Source organism: Gymnoscopelus microlampas, assembly GCF_963454915.1.
Source record: "Gymnoscopelus microlampas genome assembly, chromosome: 15".
Lineage (NCBI taxonomy): Eukaryota > Metazoa > Chordata > Actinopteri > Myctophiformes > Myctophidae > Gymnoscopelus > Gymnoscopelus microlampas.
Window position 1 is genome coordinate 8924928 of NC_139952.1, and position 26339 is coordinate 8951266.

The following is a 26339-nucleotide window of genomic DNA, read 5'->3' on the forward strand; positions in this document are numbered from 1 at the left end:
GTTCCTTCATTGAGTCTTTGTAGCGGTGTTGTTGACCCACAGCAGACCTCTGGCCGGATTGAAGTTTGCTGTAGAGGACCTGCCGTGGCAGACGAGCTGCAGGCACACGGATCAATTGACCTAGCCAGCGGAGCTGGGGTGAAAACAACCTCCGTCCTGCCTTGATTGACTGATTGTGATTAATGCAGCATTGTTGTTGACAAACCATTGTTGTTTTCCCGATGGAGGGAGGTGGAGGTTAAACCACGATTCAATGTATTGGTATTTGTAATGCGGCCTGCAGCGCTGCATTGCCGTCAACACAGCAGTCCTTCCTACTAAGGTGTTTTATTTGAGGCTCATTTATACTTTGTCACATGACTGTGTTGCTCAAATGAGACACAGACAGACAGACGGACAGACAGACAGACAGACATTTACAGAGATCTCCATATATGGGCATTAAAAGGGACGGATACAGAAGTTTATGGATTTTTTTTCTGGACACCCACCTATCCGACCGGCGCCCTCCCACAGGGCACTTCACTTCACTCCCTCTGGTCATCTGTGATGCACACACCAAGTTTGAGGTCGATCGGTCAGACGGAGGGCTCTCGAGATATGTGGGGAACAGGCAGACTCACGGATACTTCATGCATTATTATAGATAGATAGATGTTACTATCTTACTTCCCCCTTGCTCTGGGGCATCCTTGGGCCTTGGAAATGGCAACTGCTCTTATTTTGTCATTTAATTCCATGTGTGCACTCACAAACACATTTATGTGCATTTTTTATTTTGCATCGTTTGTATTACGCTTGACGGTTGTATTAAGTCCTGCTATTACATTTTATTTAAGTAGCGCCTGGAGGAGAAGAGCACATACATGATTGCTGTATAAAAAATCTATTTGAGAACAAGAGATTGTTAAGATAGAGGGGGAAAAAAGTAATATTTATCCTGAATATGGAATGAGCAGCCCCGAGGGTAATGTTTATCTTCAACCGAGCTTTAATGTTATTACTTCTTTAGGGGTGAAATTGAAATATAAAGTGTTTTTATATCGAAATCCACAAATATCAAACGGTGAAATATGAAATGTTTGTGACGGAAGTCTGCCCACAATGATAAAGTAATATTCCCCTGTCCTCCTTTTCCCGTACATTTGTGCACTTTTTTTTGTTTTGCCCTAACAATTTGCTTTTTATTGTTTTATTTTATTATGATGTTTTGCCCCAACCATTTGCTTTTTATTGGAGCCAAAAATGTGGTCAGTGACGTGTGTGGAAACAGTGCTGGGGGGCTTCGTGTCGATTAGACCTCCGGAGGCTTTCTGATAATAAATGCTTGCTTTTCTTTACACTCCAAGACGAGGAGCATGTTTGTTTCCACTCCACTGTACGTCTGCCAGGCGCACTCTCACACAAACCCCAGTTGTATCTTTTGTGCTGGCAGGCGTGTGCACACACACAAGCACACACTGCATGCACACACACAAACACCAACTGCATGCATGGACACAAACACAACCTACATGTGCCCACACAGACACACATTGGATGCGCAAGCCTGGACTGACTCTTCTGTCACCACTCAAAGTTGAGAACTAGTCTTGGGTGGTACCGTATGAAGGTAGTATTACAATATAGCAGTAGGTTTGATGTTCAACAATGTTTAAAAAAAGTACAGACATGGAATCATAAAAATATTGCCACATAACCAACTACAAAATCTGTTTATTATACACGTGATTTTATTCATCTTATTTCCTATCTGTTAATTATTCTATGGGCCATACGTTTTTGAACCCAGCGACAAGTAGGTTAATTGCATATTAGACACGCAGTATTGTAGGCTCGACAATGTCATACTTGCTACAATGACTTCTATCACCAGCAGCTCAGCTTTTAAATACTGTCATTTATCGTATACCCCAGTGAAATGCTATAATGCATGAAATAATAGATGCCGCCCAAATTTAATGAGAAGGATGGGGAGATGGAACTGGAAGGATGAGAGAGATTAAAGTGGGGAGAGAAAAGAGGAAATCACCGCTCTTAAGGCAAAACAAAGATGTTTAATATATCCTTCTTGTGTTTCATGCTTAAAAGGACCCAGGAGAGAGAGAGAGAGAGAGAGAGAGGTGTGGGAGTTAGTGGTGTGAGACCCAGGATCAAGGCCAGATTGACAACCGAGCTCCCCAATCCCTCCGAGCTCTGGCTCATTTCCTCCACGGTTCATTTCTCCTTCCGGCTGCTTGTTCTGCTGCTACACAGGAGGCCTGTGGTCATTATCACCCATGAGTGCTGCTCCTCCGCTGGGGCTTTGAGGGGCAGACTAGCGACACGGGTCCTTCTTGTCACGCTCTGTGCACTGCTGCCTGGCTCCAGCCATCTGCTATAGTGGCTACATGGCTCGTTTTGTCACGTTGAATCTCCAGGTCATCCGCTGAGAGGCTGACCTCCATCAGACGTTTGATGCTGCACGGAAAGGTGCTGTAATTATCTTCAAGGCATTTTTCCACTCGTTGCCCTCGAAACCAGGGGTGGAAAAAGTACTTTTTGTACTTAAGTAAAAGTATCAATACTGCAATGTAGAAATACTCTGTTACAAGTGAAAGTCCGGAATTTTAAATGTACTTGAGTAAAAGTACAAAAGTATTGGTATCAAAATGTTCTTAAAGTACGAGAAGTAGAAAGTACTCAATATGCAGAAAGTCCCATTTCACAAGTTTTCAAATGTATAAAAATCTTTAGAAAATTGTCGATCTACAAGCTCACGAGTGTGTAGATTTTTTCAAATGGCCGAAATGTATATAGGGCTGAAATGGGTCATTTTTGTTTTGTAATAATATTCAAAATCTACAAAGTAACTAGTAACTAAAGTTGTCAAATAATTGTAGTGGAGTAAAAGTACAATATTTGCCTCTGAGATGTAGTGGTGGAGTAGAAGTAAAAGTATTGAAAATTGGAAATACGCCAGTAAAGTAAAGGTACTTCAAAATTGTACTTAAGTACAGTACTTGAGTAAATGTACTTAGTTACTTTTCACCGCTGCTCCAGTCCAAACAAGACCAGAGACATATGGGTGCAGAGATGCACCCTGCCTCCTCTGCCCCCAGAGGGGAGAAGAGGTTGGCATGGAGCCCAACACGGCTGGCTGTGAATGCATGCATGCACATGCACACACACACACACACACACACGAATGCATACATACATTATGCATTTGCAAACAACACAGACACATACAGTCTGTGCATTTTAATTTCCACATCACTTTAAGGATTGATGTTATTAGTGGCCTCGCTATAGCCAGCACTTGTGGCCAGGTGCCAAGTGGTGCTAAACAAAGAACAAGCTGATGTGTTTACTGTGTGACCCACGTTCCTGTTGCCAGTTCTTATAAAATACTGGCAGCTCTACAGAGTGTGTGAGCATTTAAATATGGATTGGATCTTGTGGGACGAGGGGTGGGGTTGGGGGCGGGTGACAGATAGAGAACATTAAAATATTATCAGTACAGCAGCTTAAGTGTCGTAATAGTTATTACCCCATCGTAAACTTTATTTCTTGCTTAATGTTCTGAAGATGCACACATAAGCTAGTGCATGTGCATGTGCATGCACACATACACATCCAGCCTCTATATATAACCACTCCAGAATTGTGTTTGCCCTCTGACCCGATCCATTTGGTCAGTGTGATCACTGGGTTACTCTATTACTGCTATTATTAGCATGCAGCACCAAACACCTTTAAACCTCTTTTAATTTGATCGTCTTGCTCTACACTTTATTTCTAGCTCCTTCCCAGTGAGTCAGCAGACTCATCAGATCAGCGGTTCAGTGTGAACGTGGTTAATGTTCAATTATGTGCTTGTACGGCCCATTGAAGCAGGTCCTCATGGTTGGGGTGATAGAGTTGACAGTGTGTTGTGTCTTTATGGTGACTGAAGTGAGGACCAGGTGTGTGGAGGCACCACATCCCACCCACTGAACACACATACATCAACGCAGGCTGCCAGTAGAGGTCTTATAGATCTATACAGATCTGTGTAGTACATCTCTGTTAGTGGAGGCTTTATAGATCTAGTACATTGTCTGGATTGGTGTGTCCTGTTTGGAGCTGACAGTAACAGTATTAATGCAGAGGTTCAGCATAGGGGTTTTCAACCTTTTTCCTGTCGCAGACCCCCACATTGACTTTCATTAGACCATGGACCCTATTATTGCATAATTTCAAGTGTATTCAACTATAGCGAAATCAAACTACCGCTCATTTGACTAGGGACCTCCTGGTAGACCCTCATGCACCCCTGGGGGTCCCTGGACCACTGACCTGGGCTACAGTATGTCTCTAGTGTAGCGTTGGTGTCAGAATGGGATTATAGGGTAATAGTAATATAGGTTGAGAGATACTCATGTTTGAGCTTTCGCCTCTGAATGCACACCCTCTGGCCTGTAAAAAGCTGCTTAATTAGCAATAGCTTCTCTAATGAAACAACTGTAGGAAAAAAACATTTTTAATGGTATACTGGCATACTTTTACTGTTAGGGAAATATTTATTTAAGAGATGGTGTTGCTTCATCCCTGCTTGGCTCAGCAGTCACATATTTGCATAGCCGATGCCTTCACGGCTGTTGGCCTGCTCTGCTGAAGAGCCGTAATGACTGGAGTGTAAAGTGCTTTCCTGCAGCATCGCTGGAAACTCCCTGAAACTGGAGGTGGATGTGTGTGTGTGTGTGTGTGTGGGTGAGGTTGAGCGTTCTGACATTCTTGCACCTTCAGGGAGGTTTTAGAAGTCCCTCTAAGCCTCCTCGGTTTGGACACGCTCGCTGAGTAAAAAGCTATAAGCCTGTTATCCCCTTGGCTTGACCCATTCTCAAACTTCCAAAGCTTCACCTTTTAACCTCTGACCTCTCTCCCGGGCGGTTGTTCCATGGCGTCGTTTCATGCAAGGGCATATGAAGAAGGAATGGCAACGTTCTACGCCTGGCATGAGCCACTGATGCAGCTGGGAGGCAAACCGGAGCCAGACCTTCAATTGAATGCATTAAAGGCAATGAGAGTGGACAATCGGTGGACATATGCAGCGTATGAATAAAATGATTGTGATCTTTGTCAGATTATCGGTTCAGAAAAATAAAAGAATAGATGCCACTCGTTGAATTTTTATACGCGCACACTACAGTATATTATCTTATTGAGGTATATAAAGAGTTCAGCACAAGAATTGGTCGACAGGCTGTCAACAATTGATAGGCTCACAATAACAGCCCATACTCATAGAAAAATTAAATGCATTCCTTTGAAGGTTTGGCTCCAGTTTGCCCCTCAGTGCGATGAATCTGCCAGCCAAGAAAGTGATGCGGTGTGTGTGTGTGTGTGTGTGTGTGTGTGTGTGTGTGTGTGTGTGTGTGTGTGTGTGTGTGTGTGTGTGTGTGTGTGTGTGTGTGTGTGTGTGTGTGTGTGTGTGTGTGTGTGTGTGTGTGTGTGTGTGTGTGTGTGTGTGAATACTTTTGATGAATAATGTCAATCTTTTGGATGCCAAAAAGGGTAACGCTTAATGTATCAATAAATACATTGGGTTTAAGCCTCTTACTGGGACTGCTATCATCATATATTGGGCTTTATTGCACAGAGCTTTAGTAGCTAAACCGAAACTAGAACAGCTTTCTTTGAAGTGGTGTGACATCTCTTGTGTCTTCCAAACATCAACATTTCCCTTTATTGAGGAATTCTGACAACAAGTGTTTTCTACACGGGACGTGTTGGACGGTTACAGGCTATACTACTAGAGACATACTTGATGTTCCCTCTTGACTAAATGCTTGGCTGGCTGGAATGAGAGGATGAGGAAGAAACATAGGAAGGAAGGAAAGGATGAAGAGTTCCAGGGGGCATCCTGGTCTTTGTTTGCTGTGGGAGGAGGTGGGGAGCTGTAATTAAAGCTCATTAAAGAGGAGAGAACTGATCGCTCTCACAGCGTTGTTCTCATCTCTGTGGTTATTATCAGCCACCATAATATGAGGCTTTGGCCTACTGTGTGTGTGTGTGTGTGTGTGTGTGTGTGTGTGTGTGTGTGTGTGTGTGTGTGTGTGTGTGTGTGTGTGTGTGTGTGTGTGTGTGTGTGTGTGTGTGTGTGTGTGTGTGTGTGTGTGTGTGTGTGTGTGTGTGTGTGTGTGTGTGCTGTTGCTTTGGTGTCTTTTTGACATTTTGATACATGTTGTAGTTGAGCTTGTGTGTCTCATTGTTATGTTTCACCGATCTCCTCTGAGGTGGCACATAGAGGTTTTTATTTATCTGTTTCATAGCTGTGTTTGCCCAGTGAGGGTCTCTACAGTGTCAGGTCCATTTCACAGTAATGCAGGTCGGGCCCCTGCAGCTGGGCGGAGGAGACCCCTTGGTGAGAGCTGGAGCAGCAGGTGTCTGCTGTGCTGTGAGGGCTGCAGAACTCAGGTGTGGAGTGGAGGGGTATTCACTCCCTGAGTCTGTGGTGGGCACTTGTTATTCCATGCAGGTGACTCCATGGTTGCACGTTTTATTTAGCAAATAAATAAATAAGCACCACAAAATTATCTTTGTCAGAGCAGGCAGTGCAGAGGCCACCCACAGTGCAGCCCCAGTGCAAAGCACGCTGTGCTCTGTCTGGTAAGAAGCTGCAATCCGAGAGTCATAGAAGACAAATAGAACCTCATCAAATCCCATGGCATGCACTCATTTCACACACAACTGACTTCACTTCTGCTTCTAGCAACACTCAATGTTTGTTTTCACCATTTGATTATATGGAAATCGACATCGGACCCCTGGGCTGTCTGGCTGACGTGACATCATGCAATCACACTGTGTTGTGTAAATCAATGTGAAGCCAAGCCCTTTACCTTAAATGAAAAAAATATTAAATGTTTGCCATGAAGATGTCAGGTTTTATTTATTCATATATTTAGTATTGTACGATTTGAATAATTGTGCACACAATTACACAACATCATTATGAAAGACAACCTCATGCAAAATCAGAACGGTCAAAAACTGTTTCTGGAATCTGTACTATAGCTAATATGAATATATAACCACTAAAATGAGACCAAGCTTTCAATTAATGCATGTAGGTCAGCCCTTAAGACTCTAGCTCACCCCATAGCACTACTCTTTGTATCATTATTTGTTGCCTATTTTAACACATTCACTGCCAGGGGTTTTGTAAAACTCTATAGCTTCTGCCAGCATTTTTAAGAATTCTGACTAATCTTTCAAGAACCACAGAATATTTATCTCCAGTATGATCGATCCCCTGATGTTTGCTAATCACAGAGGGTTTGTCATGTCATGTCATCGCGACCTCCCGTTGGCTTGTTATACCCAGTTGAAAATAGCATGTTTCGCCAAAAATACATAGGAAAACACAGGGTTACACCGAGATACAGAATATTTCCCAAATACTTTAACCAGGAAGTGAATGGAGCAGTAAATCTTTGGATCGCGTTATCTCCTGGTTCTGTGTGAAAAACGTTATACTATGCAGATGTATGTTGGTTACTTGTGTACATACTGTTTGTTTGTTCACATTGTTATTTAGTATTATTGTTATGTTTAAAGTAGTACAGGTGTAGAAGATTCGGGCTGGCATCGGTTATTAGGCTGATTTTTGCCTTGAGAGAGTAACATTAATTGTTTTAGTTCCGATGGGTTTTTTGAGTGCTGCTGTGATCATTTATCCTGTCATTTGTTGACTATGGTTCATGCCATTCCGACGTTGCACTTTGTCAGTCACTCTGGATAATTGTGCTAAATGCCTGTAAATTGGTCGTAATTGTGCTGATTTTCTCTATGTGAACCGTGAAGCAATGCAGGTGTAGAAGATTATAAGGCAGATTTTAGCCTTGCCGTAAAAAAGGTCTGTTTTTATTAATCAGCTTCCATTCATACTGTAGGTCCCTCTCCTGTCAACGTATCTAACAATAGTTTTCACTGGTTAAGCAGTTCTGGTGGGTTTTTAGAGCCTTCGGCGTGTGGGAGGTGAGGGCAACGTAATTGATGTCTCTAGAGGAGGCAGAATGTGAAAGATGGAATGATAAATGAACAGATAGAGGCTCCACTAATGAGAAGTATCTGCACCGGACACAGTGGCTGCTTCCCTTTTCCACCTCAACAAATTGTGGGCTGATAATTGATGAATCTTCATGCCGTGTTGCTTCGATCAAGGATAGAATTATTTTCCCTTTTTTTTTTATAGGCCAGATAACAACCTCGCCTCACCCATCTCAAACTGTCTCTTCACAATGCCACACATTCACACTCAGTCCATGTGGGCCAGTTTGTGTGCTGGGTCAAAAAGGGGTCCAATTAATTGGCTACTTCGGGCTAGGGGGAAGTGTGGTTGTTATTAATGGCTTTTAAAGATTCAGGGGTTGGATGAGGCCGCTGCTGATGGCTCTGTATTGATGAGGAACGTCTCTCCTCCTATAACAGTAGTGCCTCCTCCTCGTAATAAGTAAACTTGTCAAGAAGCTGATGCATGGCCTGCACTCGCCTCAATGCAAATCACACCGCAACCGCGCTTTATCTGCAACCAAACAGAAGACTCAGTCAGAACATTCTGGTTTCTGGGTCCCATCAGACCTGGCTGCTGTGAGGTCTGGAAAGCTGTGATTAAACCGATGCCAGTGAGCTGTGCTGCTCGTACTTTCTGATGGTTTGCCTGAGGGAACAGAACTATCGTTCATCAAAAGAACTTCAACAAGAGATCTCCCCCCAGGTTTCACTTATTCAAGTTTAAACAGTCAAACAGTCAAGCTGTATTGAGATGAGACAACCATTTAATGGCCTTTCCATTTATAATACATCTGAACTAGGTTTCTGTCTCAGAATTTGGTGACAGTGGTTGTCCTAGAGAGATTCTTTAGTACTCGTTAGAGATAGTTCCTTTTGTATTGCATTTTGGTCCAATTTGTATCCTTCAAATGGCTCTACTAAAGTCAATATACAAGTAAGATATTCTGACTTTGTGTCTTGAAAATGTTTTCTTATTTGTTTTGCATTTCTCTCTACTTTTCACTAAGCTTTCTTGAAGGCTGCACTGTAAGGGTAAAATGATAAATGATAAATTGTTTCACAACTTAAGCCAAGTTAAAGTTTGCACCAACTTTAACCAATCATTGCAATAATACACTAAGATGGATTAGTTTCGATGACAGTACTCCAAACTACAGGAGAATTCTCAATGTTATTTTTATGCTCAATGTTATTTTTATATCCTCACCAGCCAATTAATATTCATGAACACTCCTTTTTCAAAGCAACAAATCAGAGGAATGAGGGCAGATTCTACCATGAACCACTGAAGTAAAAAAGAACAATAGGCATCTTACACTGAAAATAATAGGAGGACAGAGCAGAAATCCATAGAGGACTACAGTACTTGGCAGATATTATGCTCAGCATTAACTGTTCATATCCATATCGCTCATAATGAAAGACAATCTCTGAGAGAATTGCAGGCATCCAGACAGAGCTGAAGACAGGTTAGGCTCCGATATCTGAGTATCTATTGTTACTGTGCTGTTAACATTCTGTGCTGTAATCAGTGTTCAGTCAGTGTAATTGTGAATGTTTGAGTATCTACTACATTCTACACTAACATCTGTACACATGATGGAACTGAAAGAAACATGATGAGAAACCCGCCCCCCCCCCCCCCCCCCCCCCCCCCTCCCAGTGCTCTTTGATTACTTCTCTGAGTTTGAAAAGAACATCTTTCACACAACATCCCATCATCATCAGCCATTACGTCAATCTGCCCTCATACCTCTACTCCTGCTGTTAGAGAGCCCTTCACACAGCTCCTGATTTATGTATCCCTTCCTCTAGGATAAATACTACTGTATACAATCTATACCCCACCTAGGATAAATGTTACTGTATATAAGTCTGGATGTATTTTATGATTTATCTGGACTGTAGACTATCAGTGTTCAGTGATAAAGACTGTAAGCTATCAGTCAGGTGGATGTTCAGTGTAAAATCAGGTTGGTGCTGGACAGCTGCATCTGGGGGCCCATCATGGAGACTTCAGCCCTGATTCCTCTATTAATCACCCTCCAGGGACAAATTCTGTTTGTTGGCCAATTGAATAATTTGACTTATAATACATTGTTGTAGTAGCAACAAGACAACAGAAAAGGTATGAAACAAGAGTAATGACAAAGGCAAAGTTGCCAAATTCTGGGTGACTGTTTTGGCAGGAGTTCTTTTAACTCATTCGGTGCCAGAGGTTTATTAAAACCGGGTACATCTAGTGCTGGCATTCCTAGCCTGATTAATTTATTTATTCATTTACCAGGGACAGTGCACATTAATCAACATGTCAGTTTTCACGTCCATGCAAATGAGCCAGAGTTAGCCAGAAGCAAATTTTCATCTGTCGTCCCTTAGCAGGATATTAAAAAGTGGTGTTAAAACTATCCATTCAAAAACAGACATATCAATACAGCACAAGACAAGTAGACACAGCACAGGAGACAGAACAATTACAGTAAAGTATGAGAACTGACACCAGTGACAAATGAAGCTGATAATTACCCATGATTACAAATTTGGTTAGCTTTAAGCCATCTCTTAAGGTTGAATTTGAAGGTCAAATAGTTGGTGGTCTCTCTTACTTCGGTAGGGAGACTATTCCAGTGATGGGAGGCTCTAACAGAGAAGAATGTTTCACCAAATACACTACGTCTGAATGGTACCTCGCAGTCCCCTCTGCTAGTTGCCCTTGTTGCTCTGTCACTCGCTCTATGAACTGTTTCAGTGGTGGAGGTTAGGCATGTAACGATTCACTCAACTCACGGTACGATTCGAATCACGACACTAGGTTCACGATACGATTTTTTAAAACACAAAATTGTTTTCCAGACAAATGAATGAATTTTCTTATTTTTTTCAATATTGTGTTTTCTCTTATCCTCTTTTCAATACAGTTGCAAATGACTGAAAACTCTTTATCAATTCTCTTACAAAGATCCTGTATTTTCTTTTGCACATGTCAGTGACTGACATCACTGTCGAATCTTTATAACCAGCTTCGAGCATGATGGCGTACGTCTGCGCTACGTTTCTGTTTGACATCACTGTACACACATACACCCAACAATTCCCTCATGAGCAACAAACACTTGGTGACGGCAGTAGGGTAAACAGGAAGAAAGGGGCAATCATCTGTCATGACTGGTTGGGTTGAGAGACAGAGAGAGGACATCAAACAACAATAACAGCCAAGGAAGGAAGAAAGCTTAATTGTGGCATTTTGTTGGCTAGATAAAAGAGAGCGACTCTAAGCTGTGTGTGTCTATTGAGTGTTCTACAGTATAGTGTCTGTAGTCTGTTCTATGCCCCATATACCTATTTATACTATTATATATTGTACTGTTTTCAACATGTTAAAGTATTCAATCAATCAATCAATCAATCAATCAATGTAGAAGTTGAGATGTTTGGGGAGTGCCTGAGCCTGAGCTGACATCAGAGCAGAGAAGCTCTCCACATTTCCAAGACCTGCTAGTCTCCTACTAGCTGGAGCTCTTGTTCTACAAATTGCCTCGCCTACCTTTTTAAAGTGGTGAACAATCGATTCGCTCACACAGATTTACAGTATTTATCCCCTCTCCGGTCCCGAGAGACTTGTCAGCCGTGACAGTTTCTCTCACTGATGTTATTTTGGGTCTGTGGGTCCAGAGGTGAACCCATCTGTGGGTGGATTGTGTGTCTGTGTTGCAGAACATTGCTTTGGAACTGTACTCATCCTCTTGTTATCTCTTGTGACGAGCAATTACCTACCACTCTATAAGCTCCCACGTATGTGGAGTGATTGCGATGTTAGTCATGTTCTCGGTTGTTGTGAAAAGCACAAAGAATGCACTGCCAAAGTCATTAGTACTTCACTTTGGGCAGAACGGACATGCATTATATTTGTATTCATTTATAAATAAACGACAAGCAACAACCACACATGCACGCACGCAGTGCATGAGGCATTTCTAAGTACATGGGCTTGCTCTCCCGTCCCGTCGCCAGAGAAGCTAATTTGGGGAATGAGACGAGAACATGGCGCCTGCTGAAAGCAGAGGAGCATGATGGGTAAGGAGGATGGGTCTTAATGAGGGAAACCAGTGGAACGTGTCTGATGGTGGCATTTCATTTCTTCTCTCTCTCTCTCTCTCTCTCCATGCAGAGAAGGAGGTCTCTCGCCTCCACCACTCACCCCATCTCATCCTCACACAGCTGCATGGACACAGCACCACTACAACCAATTAAATACTCTGAAACATACACACACAACACCTGCTTCAGGCATGGAGGAAGTGTGTTTTGTTTGTCAGCAGGAATGGTGGAAGTGGCAGAATCCAAAATTAGCTGATGCAGAAAGGACCACAAGGCGTGCTTGTTTATTGCAAAGGGAACGCAGGCCTGGCACACATTTATTATATCGTTTTATTTTTATTTTGTTCCAAAGTGAAAACGTACTCTAGTCTACATTAATAAGCAAAACAGATGGAGCTTCTGAACAAAAAAAGCCCCAATAACAGCGAAGGCAACGTCAGAGGATAAGGTTTGTATCCCCAGATGGGATACGTTTAAAATGGAGTCTGGCACGGAGTCAGAGAGAGTCTTTAACACCAGCAGAGCTGCTGCCAAGTACTTAATGTGATCACTTAGAGAACAGAACAGGGTCCTGGGACTATATGAGCAGCCCGGGGCTCAGCGACTTAGAGTGCAGGCCGTTAGGCCCCAATACCCTGCCAAGGTCAGAATGGGCCAGGTCACTGTGTGTGTGTGGGTGTGGGTGTTGATTACACATTATTATGCTGCCAGTTCTTTGCCAGTGGGTGTTCACCTGCTCCTCTTACTAAGGGGATGAGACACATTTTGGTTCTTTAAACACATACTGTATAGGCACTGACCTTATGGGAGAATTAGAGAAATCATTTTTCAGGTTGACTGTGTGGCTAGAAGGAACGCAGTGGGAAGGGCACCTTGACAGACTGAGTGATGCTGGACTCGACGTTCTCCTCCTCTGGCTTGTCATCCGTACAAATGCTGTCCTTTCACATTATTTCCACAGGGCTAATTGAGCCAAATGGAATGGATGGAACTGTTGGTGTGGCTGGCTGCAGCCCGTCTCTGACCATTACTTTGGATTTAGCTTTTAGCTGGACGGATTGTGTAGGATTGGTTTATGACGGTATTTACTGAGGGGCCTGTGGTGATGTCAGTTGTTCCGTCCTGTGCTGCTGTTAATGATGGTTATCATCTGGTCTCTTCCTTACAGCAATTTTCTCCTGGTACCATGAAACATGACACAGACATTACAGTAGCTAGAAGCTATAGCTTTTTCTGGCTGTGTTTTTTTTTGCTCAAACCATGTACAGTAACATCCGTTGTGTACAGTAACGTCTAGGCCTGTCACAATTATTACATACTCGTCTCGCAATTATTTTATATAATCGCAGTTATTTTTGCATAATCGTCATAATCAATTCCATGTTAAATAATGTCATATATTTTTAAAAAATGTCAAAAATAGTGGAAATAGCCGATCTATAAGCTCAAAACGCGTCGCGATGCGACGCGTTTTGAGCTTATAGATCGGCTATTTCCACTATTAATGTTTATTTCTAAGTATAAAATGATTAAAGGTAGGGTAAGTGATTTTCTTTGGTTAAAATAAGTGTTAAATAGCTCTATATTCTGATAGTACTCATTGCTATAGAGTGTTTGTTCAGTAAATGGAGTCTCCTTGTCTCTCCAGCTCTTTATTAAACAGAAAATGCATTTTCGTTTCAGTTTCAGTTTCATTTTAAATGTTAACCAATCAGGATAGAGAACTCAATCAGGATATAGATTAAACAAGTCAAATTGGAAGTAATTACACTAAGAAATGAGCAGGCAAAATTGGAACTGGAACACTATAAAAATGAAGCTTAAAAATGGGTACTTTCTCCTGATTGGCTGAGATTTTGACACCTACCGGAAAATGTATTTTCTGTTTATTAAAGAGCTGGAGAGACGGGGAGACTCCTGTTACTGAACAAACACTCTAGTCTATAGCAATGATTACTATCAGAATATAGTGTTTTAACCTTTTAACAAAATACATTTTGTTTTAACCAAAACATATCACTTACCCTACCTTTAAATATGTTTTATTTGTCATATCTGCGCTGTGCAACTTTTGATTACGAAAGCTAAAAGCCAAACAGAAATGTAATTTTTATTCATAATGTTCCATACATTTTCAACGACAGAAACACAATGAAATCGTTTATCGCAATTATTTGACTGGTAATTAATCGTCAACTTAAATTTGTAATCGTGACAGCCATAGTAACACGTCTGTATCGTTTCTCTATCCCTCTCTCCAGCTGGCTGCACGTTTGACGAGGACTCTGAGTCCAGCTCGTGTGAGTACCGCCAGGGACAGGACGACGACTTTGACTGGCAGCTGATCAGAACCCACAACTGGCCGCACTCCACTCCTGACCTTCTACCAGGTAGGTTATGAAAACGTGTACCATTATCATCCCCATGTGTGCAATGTGTTGTATTCTGTCTCCCTGCTCTTCTATTGAGGCGTATGGATCGTGTCAAAGGTCATGTCTCACCTCACAGGTTCTGACTCGAATATCGTCCTGATGGTCAATTTATCCCCTGGGCAAGCAGGCAGGCTCTATTAGCTCGATGGTAAAAATGTCAGCACTTGCGCAGGAAACTGGGTTGAAATCCGGGGTAGAAGAGGAAAGTTACATAAGTGCAGCTTTAACTACTTTAACCCATTAAGACCTGAGGCGATTCTTAAAAATGTTTTCTAAATCCTAAAGGTTTTTTTCTAAAAAATGTTTTTTCAAGATTTTTCCAAAATAGCAGATCTACAAGCTCATAGCTCATAGCACGGCACTCGGTGCCGCGCTATGAGCTTGTATATCTGCTATTTTTGAATAGCCAAAGAAATCTATAGTGACACAGATGCGTTCCAGGTCTTAATGGGCCCTATTACCTATTGTGTAGTACTTATAGTAGTTAGTTCGATAGTTGTACGACAGGGTCATGCAAAAACAGCTGATCTACAAGCTCACATAGCGATGCATTGTGAGTGTGTAGACACTTTTGAAAGTGGTTAATTTCCTGTGTCAGGACTATTTTAGATGTACTGTATGTCGCAATATTATTTTGGAACAGTTTATACTTAGAGATAACAATACAGTGACTGTCACCTTAGTGGGTGGGGTGGGGGGGGGTCTGCATAATTCAGTGTCTGTTATCAAATGCAGGTCAGAGGTCAAAGCTGATTACACTTCCTGGTTGTCCTCAGGGCCCGGCAGAACAAAAGAGAACGGGGACACAGTTTTTTTTATCTTCTGTCATCACCTTCTACGCAATGCAGGGTTCCTACTCTGTCTGGAGAAATATCATTATGATTTAGATCATTTTTGGTGGGGGTCGTTACTGTTTCTTTTAAACTTTTATAGGTTAGACCCCTATGTAATCAGTGTTTTTGTGCCTCTCTCCATGGTGCTGAATAAACACAATAATGGGGCATAAACACGCTATTATACTGTAGGTCTCCTCCTCACTGTGCAGCGGCAAATTAGCTGGTGCCTTATGAGCTCAAAACCTGTGCCTTTTGGTAGGAATTATTTCCTCATCTTCCAAATAGAACAACAGCGAGCTTGATGGCTGCTTGGCATTCTTTATACGGTCTGCCTTAGTATTTTGAGAGAGAGAGAGAGAGAGAGAGAGAGAGAGAGAGAGAGAGAGAGAGAGAGAGAGAGAGAGAGAGAGAGAGAGAGAGAGAGAGAGAGAGAGAGAGAGAGAGAGAATTGAGAGAGAGAGAGAGAGAGAGAGAGAGAGAGAGAGAGAGAGAGAGAGAGAGAGAGAGAGAGAGAGAGAGAGAGAGAGAGAGAGAGAGAGAGAGAGAGAGAGAGAGGGAGTTATTTTGCCCAGTGCAGTCAGTGTACAGTGAATTTCTCATGGTTCAGGTGTTGGGTTCAGTGGTTCCTATTTGTCACACAGGGCTTTTCGAAAGGCACAGCAGAATGGTTCTGAGCTCGGTAAATTACCCATCTATTTGCATTTCCATTTGCACATGGTTAGGTGCTGTTTGGCACAGAAGGCTTTAAACCATGCCCATTCCTCCATTTTCTGCTCGGTTGCCTAACCGTGCTTAATGCGGCAAAAGTATGCCTGTGGGAGGGTTTAATGATGCAGGTATTCTTGATTACAGGATTTTGGTGCATAGCTTTGCTTTTCACCAGACAAACACTGATTCTTCGAACACACATTCGAAGGATCAGAACCTTCCTCGCCAAGGAGTCAGCCCAGCTCTTTATCCAGACCTCAGTCATATCAAAACTTCACTACTGTAACTCCTTCATTACTGGTCTCCGGGCATGTGAACTTCAAGCCCCTCCAAATGATCCAGAATACATGCTTGCTTGGTCTTCAACCAGCCAATATTATCACATATCTCCCCCCTTCTCCGCTCCCTCCATTGGCTACCAGTTAGTAACAGTTACTGTACAAAACATTGATGTTGCCCTACAACGCAACGCCAAAGGTATGGCACCCAAATCTTCAAAGCCTGATCCATACAACCCCTCCCACTCACTCAGATCACTAACACAGGGAAGCTGTCAGGACCTAAAACATCCATGACAACGCTCCACACGTCCCAGACTCTCCCTTCTGGCTCCCAAACTGTTTGCCCATTGCAGTTAGAACTGCTGACTCACTCCCAATCTTCCGCAGTAATCTGAAGACTCACCTCTTCAGACTCCACCTTAGCCCGTTAGCACTTGCCCTAGGCTTGACGACCTTGCAGGCTTATGCAAAAGTTAACGTGTAATTTAGATAGCATGTTATTTAGACAAATGCCAGGTAGGTTCATTTGTTGACCTGGCATCCTATAGTTTGTATCGTTTCAATGTACAGATGATTTATCTTTTGATATTATACTGTTTAGAGATTAATATATTAGGTTCTTGGTTTACCTACTCTAGATTACTATCTCTATGCTTTTGATACCTCGTGTGGCTACCTCGTGTTTACCTTACTGTAAATCGCTCTGGATTAAGAGCGTTTGCTAAATGCCTAAATTGTAATTGTAAAATAAACACTTTCAATCCAGTGTGATCTATATATCTATATTATAGATACTGTATATATTATATATCTATCAATATTCAATCTATCTATCTATATTAAGCCCAATCCATTTCCAGTTATTACAAATGATTCATCATTTGTATTTTACACCATTGCACTCTGTCTGTCATATGCACAGACATTATATTATTATGCGATATCAAGACAGAAATGTATTTAATATTTAGCGGCTAAATGTTGACCTGGAAATTCTGCTATGTTTTTGACAAAATTCGAATAGAATATATCAGATTAGTACCTACAGTATTATACTTAAATGTGACCATTTCCAGTTCTACCCCTTGAGCAGTTGAGATTTTAGGAATATTTGACATTTGAAAATAGCATGAGTTTGTATTTGTCTGTATTTAATACCAACTTAAGTTAAACATGAAGTGCACAGCCGTGTGACGACCATACCGGTTGTGTGGTAAAGCAGGTGTATTAATATTTACAACATTATGTAAAGAAACAAAGTGGTATTCAATTATTCATTGAATGGCTGAGAGTTTACTGAGTTTTAATTACATTAATTAGCAACACATTAATGATAATCTTTGATTTACCGTGTTAATATTGAATTAATCAACACTGCAGGAGGATTATGGACTGTTGAGATACTAAGCTTATACTCTATATATTTAAATGTGTAATTTCCCTTAACGAGACCTTGCAAACCAAAGTAATTGGTTTGTCATAAGTGGACCATGCAACCTTTTTTTTCTAACAGAATGTGTGACCTCCCCCCCCCCAAATGGTTGATTTTCATATAATGGATATTATGAATTCAGCGGATTCATTAATTTAATTGCTGTAGCTAAATGTGAAATGTCTCATTTTCTTCTAATGTCTCATTTTCTGGAAATACACATCCAGATATTAACTGTGTCTCTAAAGCAATAAACCTTGTAGCATAGTGTCAAACACAGCTGCTGTACAATGTCATTGTGCTGTAGATGCATAGATCTCACCCAGAATGTTTTAATTCCTCCAGAGCTGCTAAAGCCACTGCAATTGAGACAACAGCTTAGTTTATTGGGCACCAACAGATCAATAGTATTGATTTGCGCCCACAAACCAATAGAGTACCAGTGACATGAACCAGTGCAGCTGAAAAGGAACACTTGATTATCTCAGCCTTCTACTTTAGTCTGGCCACTGTTCAGACCATGGGAGGTTCAGGTTAGGGTTGGGTCCTATCTAATTTCATACCTTTATACCTTCCTGACATTTCAGTGGGGTATATAAGATGAAACGCTGAGCTGCTGGTGGTAGAAGTCATTGTAGCATGTATGAAATTGTCTAGCCTACAATGCTGTGTGTCTAATATGCAATTAACCTACTTAGACAAGTCTTGCTGGGTTTAAATATTTTTTAATTCATACTTTTTAATTTTATAGATAGGAAATAAGAAACCTTCCATAGATTCATCATACCTTGCAGGAGGACATGATGACAGATTGTGTGTGTGTGTGTGTGTGTGTGTGTGTGTGTGTGTGTGTGTGTGTGTGTGTGTGTGTGTGTGTGTGTGTGTGTGTGTGTGTGTGTGTGTGTGTGTGTGTGTGTGTGTGTGTGTGTGTGTGTGTGTGTGTGCGTGTGCGTGCGTGTGTGTGTGGACTCACTGGACTGACAGTTGAATAACGGCCGATCTACACCAGACTTTTCAAAGCGAGTGTATGCGTGGTGCGCGTACACCGCGTTTGTATTGATCCAATTGATTATCAATGATACCGCCTACACCAGGCGCGCGGATACGCGAGTCCCCCATACGCAGACTTTTAAAAAAGGACTGGATCTAAAAGTGCGCGTGTGCGTCTATGCGCGTGTGTGTGCGTGTGTGCGAAAATTAATCTGTTAATCATGTGGATAATAAACTGAGTTTGTAGTTGGAATAAGTCACCTCAGGTTAAAGTTATATATGTCAATATTTTCATGATTCCCTCTGTGTATTTTGGAAAGTGTTGAAAATCCTACCGTGGGGGTGCATTTTGTACAGGACTGTAGCGGCAGCAACCTGTCTTCTGTGGCTAATGGCTAGGGATGGAGAGTTTGGCCAGAGTTTATTGGCCACTCTCCTCAGTGCTGCCAGCTTTGGTCAGATGTTTTCGAACCAAGACAGCTTGTGGTCCATTGTGACACCTGTAAACCTGTGATGTGACAATAAAGCAGATTCTGATCGTTTCAGGGACAATAGTGTCTGTTGTGGAGGTGTAATGAAACCGTCTCGGACTGAATTTCTCTCCTTGCCAAGTGCTCAGATGAAAAGCTTTGCTCATTGTAAAGCTGATGAGGCTGTTAATTGACCAAGCAACCAATTAATGTATTTTATTTTGATTTGGGTTTCAATTACCATCATAAGAGGCTAAAGCTCTCTATTTGTCAGTGCCATGGATATCATGGATTAGTGGCATTACCTCAAACTGTTGAGTCACGTTGAGAGTAGTAGCTTTTTCCCACCAGTGGAAGTAAAAGTTGTAGTTGTCAGTTTGATTGGTTTGCTAGAAACTCCTCTGAGCTTTGAGGCAACTGGTCATTTTACAGAAGAACGATCTCACTTGATGTTATCAGCCTCCTGGGAAAGAGTGAAGACATATGACATTCACTGTGTGTGTGTGTGTGTGTGTGTGTGTGTGTGTGTGTGTGTGTGTGTGTGTGTGTGTGTGTGTGTGTGTGTGTGTGTGTGTGTGTGTGTGTGTGTGTGTGTGTGTGTGTGTGTGTGTGTGTGTGTGTGTGTGTGCGTGCGTGCGTGCGTGCATGCGGTGCACTGGATGAGTGAAACCTAATTAAAAAACAAGAACACCCCATGTATTGAAGGGCAAAGTGAAAGGCGATAAAAAGAGAAATAGGAAAAAGGAGATTTGTTGGGGGCCAGGGTACACCAGACATGTCCAAACATAAGGGAAGATTCAGAAGTGATTGGCAGCCAGCCAGACGGCTTGTTATCCTCCAGTATCACATTGATAATATCAGCTAAAGAAAAACAAACGTTCAGGAAGTTAGATGCTCTTGGGGATAAATTAAATGAAGATCAATCCTCTCTTTTTCTTATCACTGATCAATTTAGAGCTGTGTGCCCCTGCTGAGGTTTTACGTCAACTGCTATCCATGCATATTTCATTAACAATTATTCTGTCGATTACTTTTTTGATGAATCAAATAATGGAGAAGCGTGTCTGTCTGTGCAAGTCAACCAAAAAGAATGTGTAATACATTACATAGTGTCCATAATAGTATTGTATAATAATGTTGCACAATACTGTCACACAAAAGTAGCGAAAATAGGATCTCTTATTTTGTTATTTTTCGATTATGGATTATTATTTGTATTAATAGATTTATTTTAATCGATTAAAGGGATAGTTCACCCCCAAAATTACTTTTTTTCTATCGATTAGTCACCCCATGGAGACTTAAATTCACGGATTTATACATGTTCTTGTTGCTTTCCTAAGCCAATAATTTGATGACCAGCAGCGGTTCCGGTAGGAGACACAAAGAGTCTCATTTGTGTCTCATACCGGAACCGCTGCATACCGGTCCGCTGGTCATCAAATTATTGTCTTAGGAATGTCACAAAAACAAAAAAATATCCAGGAATTCAAGTCTCCATAGGGTGACTAATCGATAGAAAATATGATTTGTTTTGGGTGAACTAAATTGATTAGTTTGATTACCTGTTTCACCCCTACTATCCTGGGTTATCTGGCGAGTTGGCTGCTATGGTTCTTTTGGAGAGTTGGCCGCTAGCTTGGGTTATCTCTATACAGAGTTGGCTGCTAGCCTGGTTTATCTGTAGAGTCGGCTGCTAGCTTGGGTTATCTCTATACAGAGTTGGCTGCTAGCCTGGTTTATCTGGAGAGTTGGCTGCTAGCCTGGTTTATCTGGAGAGTTGGCTCAAAGTTGTGTTAGCTGGAGAGAAATCAAATGATTCTTGCAATGTTTTTGACAACACATGTCGGTTGGCTCATTGTGAGAATTAGCAAAGATCATTATGATTAGGCAGGCCGAGTCTGGTTCGGCATTGTCTTTGAAGATCTCTTGCTGTCCACTCTAATCAGTATATTCACACATTTTCAGATGGTTGATCTCGTAATAAAGTAACATTGGATTTGACATAGAAACACATATGGGGAAAGGGTGCCCCAAAAAACGTTGCGCCTTTGTGAAGTTTGATTGAATTTTAAGTTGTTGAGTAATGGAGGGGTTTCTCTGCATAAAGCAGCCATGTGTTCTCTTTCTGTTTAGGTAGGATAATAATTTGACCCATTGTAATTAACATCTAATGACTGACCAGGTCAGTTTTTCACAGGGAACAGAGAGCAGCATTCAGTGACAACCCCATAAAGACACCTCTTACCCACCTGAATCATTCTGTCTGAACAACATTAATTACAGTTATTTACTCCCACTTATGAAATGACACACTCCAATTCATCTCGATGTTGTAATTCCTACTTCCGTTTTAGTCCTGCTTGTGTGCCCTCTGTGACATTATGCAAACAAGGTGGTCAATTATGACGCCCTCCCTAGTCTGTCTCTAGTTTATGAAAGGCACTCAGAGTGGATTCGCTTTATTTATTTGCTTTGCCCTTCAATATTTACTGGAGATTTTAATTACTGGTATAAACAGCTTGATGCAGCGCATTGACTACAAACTGGTCCTACTGCTTTGTGAGTCTCTCTCTCTCTCTCTCTCTCTCTCTCTCTCTCTCTCTCTCTCTCTCTCTCTCTCTCTCTCTCTCTTCTGTCTGCTGGTAGATATGATCTTCCATCTAATATAGTTGTCTTTGAGGATTGAAATCTATGATTATACATTTGAGGCAAAACAGATTATGATTTCTTCATTTGGATTGACACAGATATACAGGTACGTGTACCATTGGTGCATTACACACCTCTCTTTATGCATTGCCGACAGGATCTCATGGTTTTATCATCTGTTGATGGCAGAGACAGACAAATATGTAAACATTGGGGTATATTTAAGTCAGTAGCATTCAGGATACATAATCTTTTTCATAATTATCCGGCAAACAATTGTTCTAATCCTGCCTTGTGAAATACAATTCTTTTTGACCATATCACTTCTACAAAATATGCTACCTACTCCTACAACCTTTAACTCATGTCATCTATGCCTACAGTTATTTCAGGACTAGTTACATAATGTGAAACTTTGTTTTGACAGTCTTGGGAAGATTCAAATAGATTTACGAATTAAATTGAATAAAACACTGGCTGGTAATTCAGTGGTCTGAAAGCAGAGAAATTAGATACATAACTTATTTATTTCTTTAATTAACACATTAAGTGCCAGAGTTTTATTAAAACAGGGTACATCTAGTTCTGGCATTCTTTGCCGTTTACAACACTCATATGTTTAGCGCTGTAGTGGCCACGACGAGGACGCGGATGTAAACGAAAGGATGCGTGTACGATGGTCCCGTCTAACGCCTGGAACAATAACATCTCTCACGCGAGCCGCCATTGCGGAGTGATCGCGCACCGAAAAGGGCTCGATATGTTAAAAGAGTCTAGACCAATTCTATTTGAGAAGTCCTGTTCTATGTGAAAAGTGCCTATTTGGTAACTTCTTTTGTGATTTGGTAATAAAATACAAGTAATGAAATAAAAGGTTGGTGAAGCTAGTCTCTGCCTAGCTGTCTGTAATGCGTCTGACCGACTGGCAGTGCACTTCATGGACATAGTACCATCCACGAATGTGATTGGTGGTTGTTGCACTTCTGGCGAACAGCGTTTTACTATCGCTTCGCAGTAGCGGGGCCAGGAGGACATTACTCCGTGGTGGAAAATAATGCTCAGCGCTGGCATTGCCTGGGGGGGAGGGGCGATAATTTACGATTATGTGCAACGTTCGCAGCGTTCAGCACGGCAACTTGCGCGGTGGTGCTTCTCGTGGCTCAAGTTCGCTTGAGACTGCGCTCCTCCGCCACGGTCAAAAACTATACTTTTTCGGCGTATAAAAAAGTAGTCCGCGGTTGTTGGAAAAAGTCATGTCTTAAGCGGGAGCTGAACCCTGGATGTGCGGGTTGGGAGTCTAGTGATTAACAAGGCAAGCCACTGAGGCCGGTGCTGAGATTGGGTATTTGGGCTGTATTTAGAATCTGACAACGACCACCGTTCCCAACTCTTCTAATGTAGAGCGAAAGAAGCCTCGAGGCTACTGCGAAGCGATAGTAAAACGCTGTGCGCTTCCTGGACGTAGCATCCAGGAATGTGATTGGGTGGTTATTATCACATCCTGTGAAGCTGGGAGCAAATTGGAACACCGAGCAGAGAGCAATAGTAAGATGCCACTTAACATCTTGATTGTGCAATTTAGACATTTTACACAATTCAATAAATTGAATTAATATAATTTATCTTCCAGCCCTAGTTTGGATAGACGTCAGTGAGCAATAGATGCTCATATTTTCTAGCAATCTTTCCGATTCCCCCGTTTCTCCTTCCTGTTATCTATGGTAACATTGTTGAGTGTTAATCCACATGACATTACTGTGCAAATATAGAGACATTTGTACAGTTCTAGTCAGGCTATGCTATTCTGACTCGCAATGGATGAATAAGAATGAAGTATTTATATCTTAATACCTTACTCTCTCCCCTGCTCGCGCTCTCTCTCTCTCTCTCTCTCTCTCTCTCTCTCGCTCTCTCTCTCTCTCTCTCTCGCTCTCTCATCCCAGTCTTCCAGTTGTCTCTTATCGTTTAATTTTCCGTATAAATGCACACATTTACAGAGTTAATCCAAACAGTGTTTTGGCTAATAGACCTTATCCTGATGAAGGTGGTCTGTGGGGATACGGTGCTTATGTGTTTTTAATATCTCCGTATGGGTGAATTAACACAATCATTCTGAACACTACCCCGTGTTAATAGCACTTACACACACCACTAAAAACAACAGTGAATTAAGGTGCCTCATTGTCCTGGCTAATACCATCACATCCCAGCTGTCACAGCTGCCATGGTACACTAGTAGTGGCTCAGGAGGTTGAAAATAGACAATATACAAGCCCGCGGAAGCGAGGCGTTGTGTGAGCGTGTAGATCGGCTATATTCTGCTATTTTGTATGGTGGAAAAATATTGTGATACTCAAGTGGATCGATATTTTCTTACACTTGTTTCTCTGTTACTCTTGTTATGAACTCTCCTTGTTTCGCTCCCCGTGTCTAACTCTGACATTAGAAAGTAACTCCTGTAATTCCTTCTTAGCTTCTTCCCTTTTTTCCCCCTCATCTCATGCTCTCTCTCTCTCAGGTGCACTCAGTCTATTTTTAGGAGACATTTCCACATCCACCACTGTCTCCCTGTCAGTGTAATTGATATATTATTTATATATTATTTATTATCAGTTCCACAGCTACTGTAGGATGAGCCATTTTCAAATAATCAGGTGATATCATTATGAAAGACCAGAGGCCTTCAGCAGGAAGGATAAACCAGACTGATGGATATCATACTATAATTCTAGTAACCTCTGTAGTGGTGGTGAGTACGTGAGTGAAGATACCCGGTTCTCCTCACTGGCTGGACCAATTGCTCTGATTTTGCACACAGCCATTGACCATTACCATCTGAACGCAACTGTGAAGCCCGTTTTTCAATTTCATCAAATCTTAGCTTCTTATTAGCGTTTTTGTGTCAAACACTGTCGCCATGGTTACGGGGCTGCCCAGCTATGGGACGAACTGCCTCCCGGGTTGCCAGATCATGTGCGCATATCCCCCCACGGATGCGCTGCGCCGACCGGGTATGGTCTAGTCATACTATAATTCCAGTAACCTCTGTAGTGGTGGTGAGTACGTGAGTGAAGATACCCGGTTCTCCTCACTGGCTGGACCAATTGCTCTGATTTTGCACACAGCCATTGACCATTACCATCTGAACGCAACTGTGAAGCCCGTTTTTCAATTTCATCAAATCTCAGCTTCTTATTAGCGTTTTTGTGTCAAACACTGTCGCCATGGTTACGGGGCTGCCCAGCTATGGGACGAACTGCCTCCCGGGTTGCCAGATCATGTGCGCATATCCCCCCACGGATGCGCTGCGCCGACCGGGTATGGTCTAGTTTATTTAAATAATGCAAAAGAAGGCCTGCGACGCGTCGTTCGACACTCCAAGCATAAATCGGCCTCAAGTCCCATACTGTGTAGTGTTTTTGTCATACTCATAGATTTGTGTAGTCTTTCTGGCAATGCCTCTGGTAGTTCCGTTGTCATTACAGAGTTTGTCTATATATATACAGTATGGAGAAGTCCCGCTCAAAAAGGAATGCAGCGAATAAAATATAGTGTTTAGAGAAGTTGTCAAAAAACACATTTATGACTTTAGTATTTAAATACTACTTGATGGTTTCTACAACCCCATTGGTCTGACCAGTGGTGTAAAGTAACTAAGTATATTTACTCAAGTACTGTACTTAAGTACAATTTTGAGGTACTTTTACTTTACCGGAGTATTTCCAATGGTCTACTTTTACTTCTACTCCACTACATCTCAGAGGCAAATATAGTACTTTTACTCCACTACAATTATAAAAAAAACGTTAGTTACTAGTTACTTTGCAGATATAAATATATTACATTATAAAACATACATTAACCACTTTAGCCTTATTTTATACCTAGGCTATTTGAAAATAGCTGATCTACAAGCTCACAACGCGTTGCATCGCGACACGTTGTGAGCTTGTAGATCTGCTATTTTCAAACATTTTAGTACTTTTACTTTTGGTACTTTAAGTACATTTTGATACCAATACTTTTGTACTTTTACTCAAGTAAAATTTTAATTCCTGACTTTTACCTCTACATTGCAGTAATGATACTTTTACTTAAGTAAAACATTTGAGTACTTTTTCCACCGCCCTAACAGTCTGTTTCTGAAGTCAAATGAACGCTGAACCTCACAGTTCTTCATCTGGAGAATTCAACTAGTTTATGGAGCATTTACATTGTGGTAAACAAGAGGATTCGAGTTTCCTTATAGCCGAAGGACTCGTCAGGCTAGCTGTCAGGCTTTCATGCCTGACAGCTACTCCCCGGTTCGACTCCCGGGCCCGGGCGTACCTTTTGCAGCATTTCACTCCCTACTCTCTCTTTCCTTGTTTCTTGTCTCTCTACACTGTACTATCAATAAG

General features: G+C 41.7%; 1 protein-coding gene across 1 annotated transcript in view; it reads left to right on the forward strand.

Annotated features, from left to right (window-relative positions):
• LOC311061635 (receptor-type tyrosine-protein phosphatase U-like) overlaps positions 1–26339 on the forward strand; it is a gene marked incomplete at both ends in the record, with an annotated part of 164373 nt that overhangs the window by 28102 nt on the left and 109932 nt on the right. Inside the window, one exon of the mRNA XM_084080326.1 lies at positions 14400–14528. Coding sequence (XP_083936452.1) covers positions 14400–14528 — 129 coding nt within the window. The remainder of the gene's footprint in view (positions 1–14399; positions 14529–26339) is intronic.